General features: G+C 40.5%; 1 protein-coding gene across 1 annotated transcript; it reads left to right on the top strand.

Moving 5' to 3' along the window:
* The first annotated feature begins 295 nt into the window (after window positions 1-295).
* Window positions 296-13,832, top strand: slc22a16 (solute carrier family 22 member 16). The gene is made up of 8 exons (XM_069696429.1): window positions 296-1,108; window positions 2,622-3,098; window positions 4,300-4,417; window positions 5,755-6,316; window positions 7,363-7,490; window positions 11,000-11,109; window positions 11,714-11,813; window positions 12,002-13,832. The coding sequence occupies exons 1-8, from the start codon at window positions 1,065-1,067 to the stop codon at window positions 12,194-12,196; spliced, it is 1,734 nt and encodes a 577-aa protein (XP_069552530.1). The 5' UTR covers window positions 296-1,064; the 3' UTR covers window positions 12,197-13,832.
* Window positions 13,833-14,472: the final 640 nt, after the last annotated feature.

The raw sequence follows: 14,472 nt of genomic DNA, 5'->3' as shown, positions 1-14,472 counted from the left end.
TTTTTTGGCACAAAAGGGTCAAAAAGATTCAAGTAGTCCAATTGCAAGCCATCAATATCCTTCCCTATAGCATAGTCACACACACACACACACACACACACACACACACACACACACACACACACACACACACACACCTCAGGTCAGCTCTGTGTTTGGAGTCGAGCTGTTTTCAGCCGTTTTTAATCCGTTTTCAAGCAAAAAGTCAAATATTTAATGGTTACAGCTTCTCAAAACATGATGATTTGCTCTTTGTCTTAATTTATAGCAAACTGAATATGTTAGGACTTTACAGACAGGGGCTCTGGGAAACATCACAGGTGTCTCTTGATGTTTCTGTGACCGAATTAGAAAATAATGAGCAGATCAACCAGTAATGAAAAGCATTAGCTGCAGAGTAACAAACTGAAAGAGAGGATGACAATAAGGAGGTGGCATGTTGCTGGTTGAGAGATTAACTATAACCTTTTGATGATTATGAACTCCTCAGCTCATTACCACTAAGCTTCAGTTGTAAACGCCAGGCATATTTACAGCAGCTGTTTGCTCCTCTGGGGTTTGAAAAGGTTGATCCTGACAGGGCTAACACCTCAGAAGAAATATAGCTCCATGCTGTGAAGAGGCCCAGTGTTACAGTGGTGGATGTTATGTAAGAGCAGTCTATTTACAACAGAATAACATCTAAATTAGGCGCTACAGGATTAGGTTACATGTGAGACTGTATCTCTGAGGTCGAAGAAAAAGCAGTCAGCCCCGTGTTTACCTGAATTTCACTTTCCACAGCTGCTCGCGAGGTAACGACAACGAGAAGAAACGACAAACTTTAGATTACATTATTTAAGTTTATGGGCAACATACAAAAAACAACGTCTTCTCTGGTCAAGGCTTTTCCTGCCCATTTCGCGGTTTACAATGGATGTTGTGTGAGTGCGTGTGAAAGTTTGTGCGCTCCTCCTCCACTCCGTGAAAGCCGCCGTTGATTATTTCGGTGCTGAGGCGCTCAGGATCCGCTGCCCGCCCGGAGACACACTGGAAGCCTCAGCGCACAAACCCACCAGCACAAAATGACCGTTGAGAGAATATTCGACGAGCTCGGACATTTTAAAAGGTACCGAAAGTATTTGTACTCTCTTGTTTTTTGTTTGTTTGTTGTTCTGGGAATGAGTTGTGTTTTTCTTTTTTCATCGACAGCCTGTTGCGCAGCTTTGGAACCGCTCAGCGTCTGATGTTATTTGTATTCCATGTCACAAATGCATATTTAAAAAAAACAAACGAGTGTTCGCGACTCCTTTTTATTTCATGCATACTATTTTTTGTTTTTTTTCAATGACATGTCAGTGTTTCACTTGACTCGAGGAACTTCATTGTCTAACAAACTGAAGCCGGACTTCAGCTAAAACCCCCCAAAATAATCCCAAAACAACGCAACACACTCATGTTGCCTGACCACTCGTCATTAGCACTACTTGAACATAAACTTTGCGCTCCTCTCCTTCTGGTCTGCAGATTTATCAATGACTCTGGTTAAAGTCAGTCTTCTCAGTCACCAGCTTCTTTTCCACTGACAGCATGACCAGTGTGTCTGAAGCACAGATCGCCAGCTGCAGGTCGGGGTGAAACGAGGAGACCGGGCCCTGTGTGTAGCTCCCTTGAAGTGTGCGCACAGCTGGTGTTTGTTAGAAGCCTTCATCAACACTGATACACGTTTACTCGGATGATACTCGTCAAAAGTACATGATCCGTACCAGATACTCGTCTCATCCCAATAAATAACTGCATTTTCCACAGTTCCACTTTAATCCTTTATTCCACTGCTTGTCAGATCGCAAAGAAGCAAAAGTAACGGTGCAATTACGTCATGGCAGATGTGAGGTGAACCTGAGAGACGGCGTCGAGAGTTGTCCAATCACATTAGATCATAAAACGTAAAACAATACAGATTCGCTGCCAATAAAAGAGGCAGGGTCTAGGGCGCAGAGATGTGCACCCAGTGGAAAATCTGATGCAACCAATTGAGGAGCAGTCTGAGGTCCTGTGGTTGACAAAAGTTGAAGGACTTGTATTCATTCTCATTTGGCCGGCGCCCTGCAACAGGAACTATTTGTATTCACACAGAAATGAACTAAATACAATTTATAAACAGCTTTTATTGAATGCTTACAGGCACTAACAGACTACCATGTGCATTTTATCAGCAAACTATAATGATATAATTCATTTATATTTTACATGTTAAAGTAGTATTCTTTTTCTCTCTAAGTTGGTGCCCCCCCCCCTTTATTAACAAACCGCCACTGGTTGGCACCTACAACAGTCGGGTAGTTCAAAAATTGGCATCACTTTAAAAAAAAAAAAGTATATTATGATATCCAAAATATAATACGATATCTAGTCTCATATCATGATTTTGATATCATATATAGAATGTTACTCCACCTTACAACACTGTATGTACCCAGTCTATGTGTGTACCTAATTGGTTCAAAGACTGATTAGAAGATGATCTGTTAGGGTTTTCTATTTTGGAGTTTTATGTTGAATGAGACACCCGAATAACTTCTACTTATCATCCCGTCTTCAGCCCTGCTTCACATGTTTTCATGTATTTCCTGTCTCTCCAGATATCAGGCATGTCTGTACTTTGCAGCAGCCTTCCAGGCCATAGCTTGTGGCATCCACTACCTGGCCTCCGTTTTCCTGGTGGAGACTCCAAACTTTGTGTGTAGTGCGCCCGGCAACATCACTGATGTCCTGTACGGTAACATGACTGGATCTAGTCTGGAGGACATCCTGCCGGTCTTCAATTCAGGGAGTGGACCCTTGGTGGTGAAGACGGCTGAGGGAGAACAGTGGGAGCTCAGCCGGTGCCGCTGCGCCCTGCGCATCAACCCAAAAGACTTTATATATGACTTTGATGGTAACAAAACAGTGAGAGCATGTGATGGGAACTTTGTTTATGACCACACTGAAGTTCACCAAAGCATTGTGACGGACTGGGACTTGGTGTGTGACAAAGAGTGGCTGGCCAAGCTGTGCCAGCCCACCTTCATGCTGGGGGTGCTGATTGGCGCGCTGGTGTTTGGGGACATCGCTGACAGGTAAGCAGGGAGGGGTGTGAAAGTACTCTCATGAAGAGTCCAAATTCAAAGAGGGGAGGTAAATTGTACCATGCACCACACTTGCAGTAGAGTTTCACCATTTAAGGACATTTTTTACACTTGTGCATGGAAACGAGAGTACACGTTCAATCACTAAAGACTGTTGACTTGCCTTTTTAATTCACGTAGTCATAACTTCAGGAAACATTCCTCCACTTCTGCCTCAACATTAAACAGCATGCTGTTCCCTCTCATGCTCAGTGCTTGAACACAGAACTACACAACTACCTTATAAACTTGATAAACAGTAAGAAGGTGTGGGGAACAGATGGTTTGAGTGACAGTGAGGCAAGAAAAGTGGAAGCCAAATTAGTGTAGATGACGGTTTAGAGGAAGAAAGAGAGAAATGAAGGAAAGTAATCGGAGCACAACAGGAACCTTGGCACAGTTCGGAAAGATCATGTGACCTGCCCTGAAAGCCTGAGTGGTCAGGACTTAGAAGTAGGAGAGTCGAGTGCACACTTGATTTGATATTTGACAACCATTGACAATAATGAATCCCACTAACAGACTAAAGAAGGTTAGGATTAATTGCTGATGGTCAAGATTATTTTGGATTTATCATACCTACTTTTATCAGTGCACTTATACACAATGACCTATGGTTGAATGCATGCATTGTGTGGGCATTGTCAAAGTCCTGTTTCACATGGTTCTCATGAGGACAAGGTTTGATTGTTAGTGGCTGTGAATTATACTCAGCAGCCAAAGAGGTTGTAGGGCATCTCTTGCATGCTCAGAGGAAAGTACAATCCTTTGTTATGATTTAATTTAATACACAGCTGGATGATATTGCTTTTACATGTTGTGCAAGTAAATAATCATCATTTGATGCCATACAGCTAATATATTTTGAGCTAGAACATCTCTTGCTGTAAAGCTTGGGCACTTTTTATACGATGTATCTGAAGCTCTATCCATAAAGTCCTTGCTGCAGTTTGCTGGACTGCTGCAACATCGATTCCCTGTTTTTGCAGCAGTTAATGTCCCTGCACAACTTTAACAACTGGATAAACTCTTTTTAATGCTTTTCTTACCTGATCTTGTAAACTCATTTTCTGTTCTCTCTGTTTGTTTATCTGTCCCCATCTTTCTCTTTTCACCCTGATTTCTCCCTCTGATGCTCGTCTCTCTCCACCAGAATCGGTCGTGTGAGGATTCTGATGTTCACCAGCCTCTGTCAGTTTGGGCTCGGGGTGTCTGTAGCATTTGCTGGAAACTACACTTTTTTTGTGGTGCTCCGCTTTCTCCTTGCCATGGTGAGTTCAGTGTGTGTACAAATGTATGTGCCCTTCTGTACTGTATATGGTTATGTACCTGTGTGCGTCTGTGCACATTTGAAGGAAGTCTCAGCTCTGGGCCTGAGACAAAAGAAGCGTCGTATTTTTCCACTTAATTTTTGTGAATAACCACTGTCTTCAAGTCCACTATGTGCCTAATTTCTGAATGTTTCTCTCAGCCAAACACCCTTCTGTTCTTTAGGAATGTATTTGGAGCCACCTCCTGTCAGTTATATTGCAGTGAGGCCAATTTACAGACCATAGTTTTATGTATCTCTTCCCTCTTTTTTACTGTAAGTTTTTATATATTTAGGTGTTTTTTCTTTAGGAAATACTGTTTAAAATTTAAACAAGATTTTAATGCCAAAAGCTATTTTTTCTGCATGCCAATCAAATCTGTGTATGCATAAAACTAGCTGGGTTGGTGCCCTCATCTAGGCCTTTAGGTAAATACCTAAACTGTAAACATCATATTACAGCTAACAAGTGAAATTAGATCCCACGTCCTTGTCCTGCATCATCAAATGGTGTGAGTTAAAAACAACATGCCATGCTAAGAGAAAGACAACACGAGGAACTTAAGCTATACATAGCAGTAGAAAAAGTAAAGCAGCAGAAAAAAGGAAGTTTAGTGTGTCTTTGTGTGTTAAAATGTGTGGTTATTTTTATGTACAGAGTATTACATGATATGTGCATAAAATAACACATTTACAAGCCAAAGGAAGAGAGTCATTACAGTTTGATGCCCACATGGCAGTAAAGTTGTGCTGAAAGAGCCCCTTCAGTCTGTTCAGGGTTTCACTCCTCTCCGACTTCTACCATCCCCCTACTCCTCCTCAGCTACAGCTGTTGTTTTTCACATAGAATCGGACTCTCAGATAGTGAGGACAGCCGCACTTTAAAGCCACACTAAAAGCCTTTGCAGATATATCGGTAAATATCTAGTACATTATAAATCCTTCCTTTCATTTGTAATTTACTGTGTAGGGCAAAGAGTTGATCTCGTGAACCACGAGAACAACTGCCATCAGTTTCAACTTCAAAGCAAGACCGTGCCATTCTTTAAAAGATGAAATGACACGTTGTTTCTTTTAAGATGAAAAGTTCATAAGTGATGAGGGTTTACTTCGTCTAGCATTTTTCTGCTAACTTAATGCTGCAAGCACATATCAAAATGTGTGTGGGCCTTTTTTTGTGACTGTTTTTATGTTTTGAGCATATTTTTGTAGAAAATGATCACTACAACGACTGATTCCTGCATATATCTTACGTACAACATTTGTCCTCCTCTTCCTTTCCTCCTTTGCTTTTGTCAGGTGTCCAGTGGCTACCTGGTGGTGGTGTTTGTCTATGTGACAGAGTATACTGGCATCAAGGTGCGCACATGGACCTCGATGCATGTGCATGCGGCCTTTGCAGTCGGCATCATGGTGGTGGCTCTGACCGGTTACATGATTCGGGTCTGGTGGATCTACCAAATCGTCCTCTCCATTTGTACATCGCCCTTCCTGCTCTTCTGCTGGAAGTTCCCAGAGACGCCCTTTTACTTGATGGCCAAGGGCCGTTACAAAGATACTCAGACTCTGCTGGATGCGATAGCCCGCTTCAACGGCCTTGAATGCAAGCTCAAGGTGGAGGATCTCCTGGACCCGGAGAAGAGTGAGAATGGCAGAGCTCTGCTGGAGCAGGATGCCATGGAGCGGCCCTCACAGACCGAGAGGAAGCTGTCCATCCTGGATTTGTTTGGCAGTTGGAGGATGGCGGGCCGAACATGCACAGTGTGGGCCATTTGGTTCATCGGCAGCCTGGGCTACTACGTCTTCTCTTTGGGCTCAGTCAACCTGGGAGGAAACCAGTATGTTAATCTCTTCCTCGCTGGTAAGTGGTTGGCTGATGAGTGTGAATTTGCATGAAAAAAAAATAGGAAAATAATGGCAACAACATTTGAAAACTATATAACAATAATCATCCAAAGGTTGATATGTTTGCGTTTATAAATTGGGAAACCTTTGACAACTGGTGTACCTTTTTATAACCTTTGGTTTGAAATGTAGAGTATTATTTTGTATTTGTGTTTCTTTATTTGTCTCTTTTAGGTTGTGTGCAGTGCGGCTGAATCATTTTTAGATTAGCCTATTTCATCAAATAACAAATCCACCCCTTCCCATTTAAACCAATAGGCCTCTTAGTGTAGTTCAGGCCTGTTTACCAAGTTGAACAGAATCTATAAATCTAAAGAATACTATGAAATGTTGCAGTATGTTTATCTACAGTCATGTATTAGTTAGGTTTATATTGTGTCACAGAGAAGGCAGTGAGATCATTTGCTTTTCTCCAGTGTTGTTTACTGCTCTATTCATGGCAACACAGACTGAAATCAGCCTTTGATCAAGGAACCAAAAGTACAGCGTTCCATCTTTGATCTAAATGGCTCCCATGTGGTTTGGTATCTAATAAATAAAATAAGATTTGTACTATAATAAGCATACTTTATTTAACAAATCGAGAACTGATGTACTGCTTATGTAATAGTCATGTTAAAGGATGGGATTCTTCTCAGGCATTTCATATAAACTTTGATATTCGTCATAACAAATGCCTTTCTGGGTATTATTTCTCTCAATTGTACATGTTCCTTGGTAAAAGTAATGTCTTGGAATGCTATTTTATTATTTCAGCAGGTGATACAGTACTTGCGTTCAATTTACTTCGTCTTTTTTCATCTTTATACTCAACACAAAATATTTATTTGATCTGCTTCCTTTAATCCGCAGTGGAAACATTCCTTGCTAGTTTACTTTGGATGCATAGTGTGAGGCCAACATTTCAGATGGTTATTTAGGTCTCTGGGATAGAATGTCAGTGTCAGTGCCACGATAACCGATAACCTCTGACCGAGAGCTGCTGTGATTGGCTCTTTACAGGTGCAGTGGAGCTCCCCTCTTATCTGGTTGGCTGCTTTGCAATGGACCGCATAGGAAGGAAGAAGACTTGTGCCCCTGCCCTGCTCCTGGCTGGCGTCGCCTGCATGCTCATCATCGTGGTACCTGCTGTACGTACAGAGATCCCGAGAGAGAGAGACACTATGTCTTTTACATTAAATCTACACACCACATTCCAAGAATATCCTTGCTATATATTTAGCAGCATCTCAGCACTATTTTCTGTGGAGTTATAAAGTTACAAGCGCAACACAATGTGTAGCTCCTCCAACAAAAAAGAGTCACTAAATTTTCTCACACGCAGTCAGGTTAAATGTAGGCCATGTATCAAAGAATACTTTGCATAAAGAATGCTAGCTCTGTCTTGTTTTGTTATCATCTTATGGTGTTATTGCTAACATTTGACTAAGCATGACTTCTAACTGCATTTGGAGTATTACACGTGACAGTGATATTGCTGTCAGCAAGATCTGACTGTTCGTCGTGGTTATGTCTGAGCCAAGGCAGCAACAGGAATAGGCTAGGTTTAATATAGGTTATATAGGCTATAGTATTTCCTGCACTTTCACAATATGTTTTGACTGTTCGTCTTGGGGTCAGGTCCTGATATTGCTCTGGGCTCACTGGAACATTACTGTTGAGCTCTGATATACGACACCGGCAGTTCCCGACTTTCTGAGCTCTGACCCAGATTAGTACTGCTTATGGTTGGGCTGGCAAACAGCTGGTACTTAATGTTCAAATAAATACAAGCTTTGACCTCAAAAGCCATTCTGACCAGAGTGTTCAACAAATGGGAGATGAGACTCCTGGCAGGAGACTGACAACAGCGAGTTGTATGTCTTGTGACTTTTTGTACTCTGTTTGTGTAGTAACTAATGCAGTCCTCTGTGGGAAGACACAACTTAATGAAGCTCCATCCAGAGACTGCTAGATGTAGGAGCATGTGTCACATTCTTTGGTAAACTACATGGATATATATAGATATATATATATATATATATAGATATATATATATCTTGACAAACATGCCAGGGTCTCTAATGTAACTGCATAAAAGAGGAGTTTCAAAATGAATTGGTGTTCAGAATCACTTTGAACTATGCAGAATACATCAGCTTGTTGTTGTGAAGGAAATCGTAGAGATGAGGTGAAGAAGGCAAGCAAAACCGTTCTGGGTGTCAACAGAGTGATGTTTATTGGCAGCAGCTCGATTGAGGAAAGACGTCACATGTGGCTGTGCCAGTTACTAAACCTCTCTGCCTGAATTCTCACAAGGGCTCAACTATAAGGAACACATTTGTTCCTACAAGTACATAGAATATGTCCTTGGCTTGATACTGCCTAACAGAGAGTCCGACAGGCTGTCTCCAGTGTGAGCACAATCAACACTCATCATGGACAGTTATCTCCTGAGTTCGGGGTGTCCTTTATGGGACCTTTACCCCACATTCAAAAAATCAGAGGAGTCTCAAAGTATGTCTGGCCTGAACAACAGAGTTTCCTTGACAGTTTTGGTGACTGTGTCTTAGTGACAGACCATATATACAATGGACAATCTCATGCTTTTACTATCCAATTAGGGATTCCTCAGGAAGGATGGGAATATTATCATGGCTACTGCTTTTGGAGAGTGCTTTTGCTTTTGAATGCTGTCTTTGTCTAGAAGACCATTCTGTACTGCATTAGTACGGAAGGAGTAAATACACACTCAAGTCCAAAATCTACACTATTTCAGTGGCTTTATATACCCCTATCTGTATTTTGTAAATTAAAGAATTGGTAAATACAGACACAGGTTTGATAAGCACGACATACTGTTAACACAATATTAAAACTTTCTGGCAAATCTGGATTCTGCACAACATGGAAAAAAAATAAATCACTCCTGCCACTGATCACTTGTAACAGAAGTAAGATTGCCGATGTCCCAGCTCAGAGAGGACAGAAGACTGTTTCCATGCAAACAGCCCTGTGTGTACCAGGCAATCACACCATAGAACCCATTGCTAAACAAATTCATCAATAAATAAGAGGAAAATAATAAAGAATAGAGTGTTTGTGCCGAACAGCAGTACAGCCCGAAATATACATTGTTGGAGTCAGTAAAAACATTTCAACAACTCTTCTGGATAAGCACTAGAGCTCTGTAGATCACAGCTCATGTTCCAAAATCAGCTTTTACTTATATGTACTTGTACAGCTGTACACTATCATGTTTACATTGCCAGAGGGGATTTATTGTACAGTCTGATAGCAGTGGGCAGGAATGATCTCCTGTATCTGGAATGATCTCCTGTATCTGGAATGATCTCCTGTATCTGGAATGATCTCCTGTATCTGGAATGATCTCCTGTATCAGGAATGATCTCCTGTATCTGGAATGATCTCCTGTATCTGTCCTTGTGACAGCGGAGCTGGAGGAGTCTTTTGGAGAAAGTGCTGCGCTGTCCCTGCAGAAGGTGGTGGAGAGGGTGGACAGGATTATCCAATATGGATAATAGTTTCCTCAGCGTCCTCCTCTTCACCACCAGGCTGTCCAGATTGCAGCCAATGATGGAGCCGACCTTCTTAACCAGTTTGTTAAGTCTGTTGGTGTCGCCGGCTCCAAATGCTGCTCCCCCAGCAGACCACAGCGAAGTACAATGCACTGGCCACAACAGACTGGTAGAACATCTCCAACATCTTGCTGCACACATTGAAGGATCGGAGTTTCCTCAAGAAAAAGAGTCGACTCATCCCCTTCTTGTAGACAGCGTTGATGTTGGTCTTCCAGTTCAGTCTGTTGTCGATGGAGACACCCAATAACTTGTACCCCTCCACCATGACCACTTCCTCTCCCAGAACTCTCAGCGGTTGTGGAGCCGTCGTCTTCCTCCTGAAGTCGACCACCATCTCTCTGGTCTTGGCCACGTTCAGGAGCAGGTGATTTCTTCCCGCCCACTCCACAAAGTCCTCCACTACTGCCCTGTGCTCCTCCTCCCGTCCATCCCTTATACATCCTACCACTGCAGAGTCATCAGAGAACTTCTGCAGATGGCAGAACTCTGAGTTGTACTGGAAGTCAGTTGTGTATAAGGTGAACAGGAGGGGAGACAGAACAGTTCCCTGAGGAGCTCCAATACCACTGACCACCGTATCAGACAGCACACTGCCCAGTCGGACAAACTGTGGTCTGCCTGTCAGGTAGTCATTGATCCAGGAGACGGTGGAGGTGTCCACCCCCACCACCTGCAGCTTCTCACTCAGCAGCAGTGGTAGAGTTATGAAGTAAATTAGCGTGTAGTATTGTAGTAGTGTAGTATGTTATTCAATTTACCCATCCATGGATATAATACTTTGGTTTGAAGCTTGACTATTAAAGTCAGTGATCTGTTGTAAAGTCTGAAGGCCAAAGGTCAGTTTCTTAATTTTTTTTGAATATAATGAAATAAGCTCTAATATCATTTACAGGGTTTCCCTTTTAGAGCAAATTACATGCAGAGAAACAAACCAAAGTTACTGTTTATCCTCTGAAACATGGGGAAATGTCCAGCATTTGCTGAATTTGCAGTCTTTGTCCTTTTTTTTTTTTTTCTTGCCTCTCATCATCATGCTTCATCTCACCTCATTTCCACAGGACATACAGGCCCTGGCTATCGCTCTCTGTATGATAGGAAAGTTTGCCATTGCGATTGCCTTTGGTCTCATTTACCTGTATACATGTGAGCTTTACCCAACCATCATCAGGTAAGGATAAAAGACAATCAAAACATGTACCATACACTACAGGGTTTACTAGTACACTACAGTACACTGATTTGGACTAGTATAAAACTGTGATTTGTTTTAATAGTCCTTTTTGTAAAAAAAAAAAAAAAAAAAGCCTCTTTAATTTATGAGGACAAAAATAAACCTTTTTTGGGTCTCATTTTTATATGTTGATAAAACAGTCCAAAGGGAAATCACTAAGACTGCAGTGTAATTTGACCTTTTTTATAAACAGTGTTAAGACAGCATTTCTCAAGTGTTAAACCTACACCCCTGCAATAACTAGATATATTAATTGAAAATTAAGTGTACGGTTCCTTATTCTAATTGACTCTAATATGGCAAATAATGATGTTGTCCTGAGGTAACACTTAAATATTTAGTTAGAAATGGTAATGACTGATGATTCTATTAGTTCTTCAGCAAATAATTTATGGTCTGCATCATAATTAAAAGGTTATTCTGTTTTTCTGAGACTTTAATTTTTGTTTATTATGAAGGTGATTGATTTGAACAACTTTTCTTTTTTCTCTATCCTTAATTAACTGAATAGCTGACTTGGACTGTGTTTGTCTTCTTCCAGGTCTTTGGCAGTAGGTAGCGGCAGTATGATGTGCCGTGTTGGCAGCGTGGTGGCCCCCTTCTGTGTGTACCTGGCTGAAGTCTGGATCTACCTACCGCAGGTAGACACACTCATGTTTGCTTTTCAGAACAAAAGATATTGTTCCATGTTATCGCGTTTCACCTTATCCATTGTGTAAACTGTGGACCATGCTCCCATTTGTCATAGTTTATCTAGCAGGGTATCCTGGCAACAAAACGATATGTAGCAAATCAATTTTTCCCTTTTTTCATCACGACACCTCTATAGCTCATCGTGGGAATCCTGGCATTCATTATTGGAGTGCTGACGATGTTGTTGCCCGAGACCCTTGGCAAACCTCTAACAACCACCTTGGAAGAGGCTGAAGCTCTGGGATGTGAGCCCAGCAAGAAGAGCTCAGCCCTGGGCAATGCAGATGCTGAGAACGGGTTGGAGCTGAACCAACATATAGCCAAGGCCTGAGCTGTAGACTGCAGGGAAAGCAGAAAGACACACACATGGAGAGATGCTTTGGAAAGTCCGAATGGATGGAGGAGATAGGAGGTGACGGTTTCCAAAAACCTAAAACAGGAACTTCATTGATTTATTTAATTGTTGGAAAATATGAAAAAAAAAAAAAAAAAAACAAGCTTTTATCACAACTCAACTTTTTTTCGTTGACATTTTGGTCTGCAAAGTCACCAACAGTTCAGTACTTTAAGGGTCCTGAGAGGTTGAGAATCATTTCTGCATGCGTACAGATCTCGGTACAACAGTCACAATGCAATCGCTGCACTTTATAAATTCAGTGGTCGAGAAAATAATGTGCTACGTTTGTGTTATTTGTGTATGTGTGTGTAACTTGTGTGTCCAAGACCAAGGAAACATGAAGGCTAGTGAAAGATTTTTTTCAGTTCAACTTCAGAGTTATTGTTGTAAAGTTGACCATCTTTTATTTTAGTTATGTTAACATTGTGCTCACCAAATTAATGGCAGAACACAGCAACATTGTCACAAGACAGTCACATGGGACAGAAAATTATCAGTCAGACAATCAGATAGTTTAGCCAGATTATCTAAACCAGTTTATTTAGAAAATCACAGATAGAAAAATGGCAGAATTGTTCACCTGACTGCTCATGTTTCTTGCGCTGTTGGATTTCTTTTTCTTTTGCAGTGTTGCAGTGTTCCCCCAATTATCTGTAATGAACCTACTGCAGTACCAAAGGACTAATGTCTAATGACTAATGACTAATGTCCAAACTACAAAAATAGGACCCAAGCTGTAAAACAAAGTAAGACAGAGAAGTCATCAGAAGTGAACTGCGGCACTTTGATTTAGTTACCTCTCCAAACTAGTAATTAGGATAAGTGCAAATTAAATCTATCTGTACATCTCATATTTCATCTATCAAAAGAATAGAATGTATTATTCTAATATCAAATAGGTTATTTCTTTTTTTTAAATGTTACAGTGGCCTTTTAAACTTTCTCTTTAATCTCAGGGCATCAATATCGCTGTGAAACTTTCATTTTAAAAGTATTTAAATTTTACACCTATTTCAACATTGTCCTCAATTCCATTGTTTAAGATGCCATTGCTGAGTTTTAACTTTGTTATCTAATGTTAGTGCATCTGTGCATGTATTTGTGTGCGTGATTGTGTTTGTGTATGTGAAGGAAATTGGTGTGCTAGTTTTCCACATGTTCATATTTTGTATGTAACCTAGATGCCTGACACACTGAAGGAAAATTACATCAAGTAATACTGCATTACTGTGTGTTTAAGGGTCAAGATGTGATCTCCAGATGTTTGGACCAAATACAGGAATGAACCACAAGTGTGGATATGTACATATCTGCTTTGGAATATTGTAGTATACTTTGCATGTTTTTTGTTTCATTTAAACCATTGTGTGGTGCTTTAATTTGAAGGAAAACAAATCATGAAAAGCCGCTGGTATCCTGGAACGAATGACATTTGATTACCAAGTGATGGAAGCATTAGGTCCTGCAGTCGGTTCTACAATCAACCAGGTGGATTTTTTTTTCTATGGATAGTTTCTTAGTATTATTTTTATTTCATGATGGAACAATAAATAAGATGGCTGACAATGAAGTTGTTGGAGCATTCAGAGTAAGTGAACAGAAGGTGAACGGTCACATAGCTAAATAAGCAGACAAAGCAGTACGGCAGCTGGACATAGTCTTTTTTCAGACAGTAAAAAGTCATACTATAGTATGACTTTTTTTTTCGGCCAAAATTTTTTTAAATGCTTAAGACTACAGTATGTCATCTAAAATATGAAGAGAAAGTCATACCATACTGTGTCGTTCAAAACATCATGCCTTTTTTTTTGGTGCAAAAAATCACAAAAAGTCATACTATAGTATGACGTTTTTTTTCGGCCAAAATTTTTTTAAAATGCTTAAGACTACAGTATGTCATCTAAAATATGAAGAGAAAGTCATACCATACTGTGTCGTTCAAAACATCATGCCTTTTTTTTGGTGCAAAAAAATCACAAAAAGTCATAATATAGTATGACTTTTTTTTTTTTTAAATAAAATTTTTTTAAATGCTTAAGACTACAGTATGTCATCTAAAATATGAAGAGAAAGTCATACCATACTGTGTCGTTCAAAACATCATGCCTTTTTTTTGGTGCAAAAAATGACAAAAAGTCATATGACATTTTTTTCAGCCAAAAAAAGTCATACTATAGTATGACGTTTTTTTTTGGGCCAAAAATCACAAA

Source organism: Brachyistius frenatus, unplaced genomic scaffold (assembly GCF_029030835.1).
Source record: "Brachyistius frenatus isolate BFR_SWC_R1_liver_20210118 unplaced genomic scaffold, ASM2903083v1 Contig_21, whole genome shotgun sequence".
Classification (NCBI taxonomy): domain Eukaryota; kingdom Metazoa; phylum Chordata; class Actinopteri; family Embiotocidae; genus Brachyistius; species Brachyistius frenatus.
The sequence above is the reverse complement of the archived record's forward strand: the minus strand, read 5'-3'. Positions and strand labels throughout refer to the sequence as shown.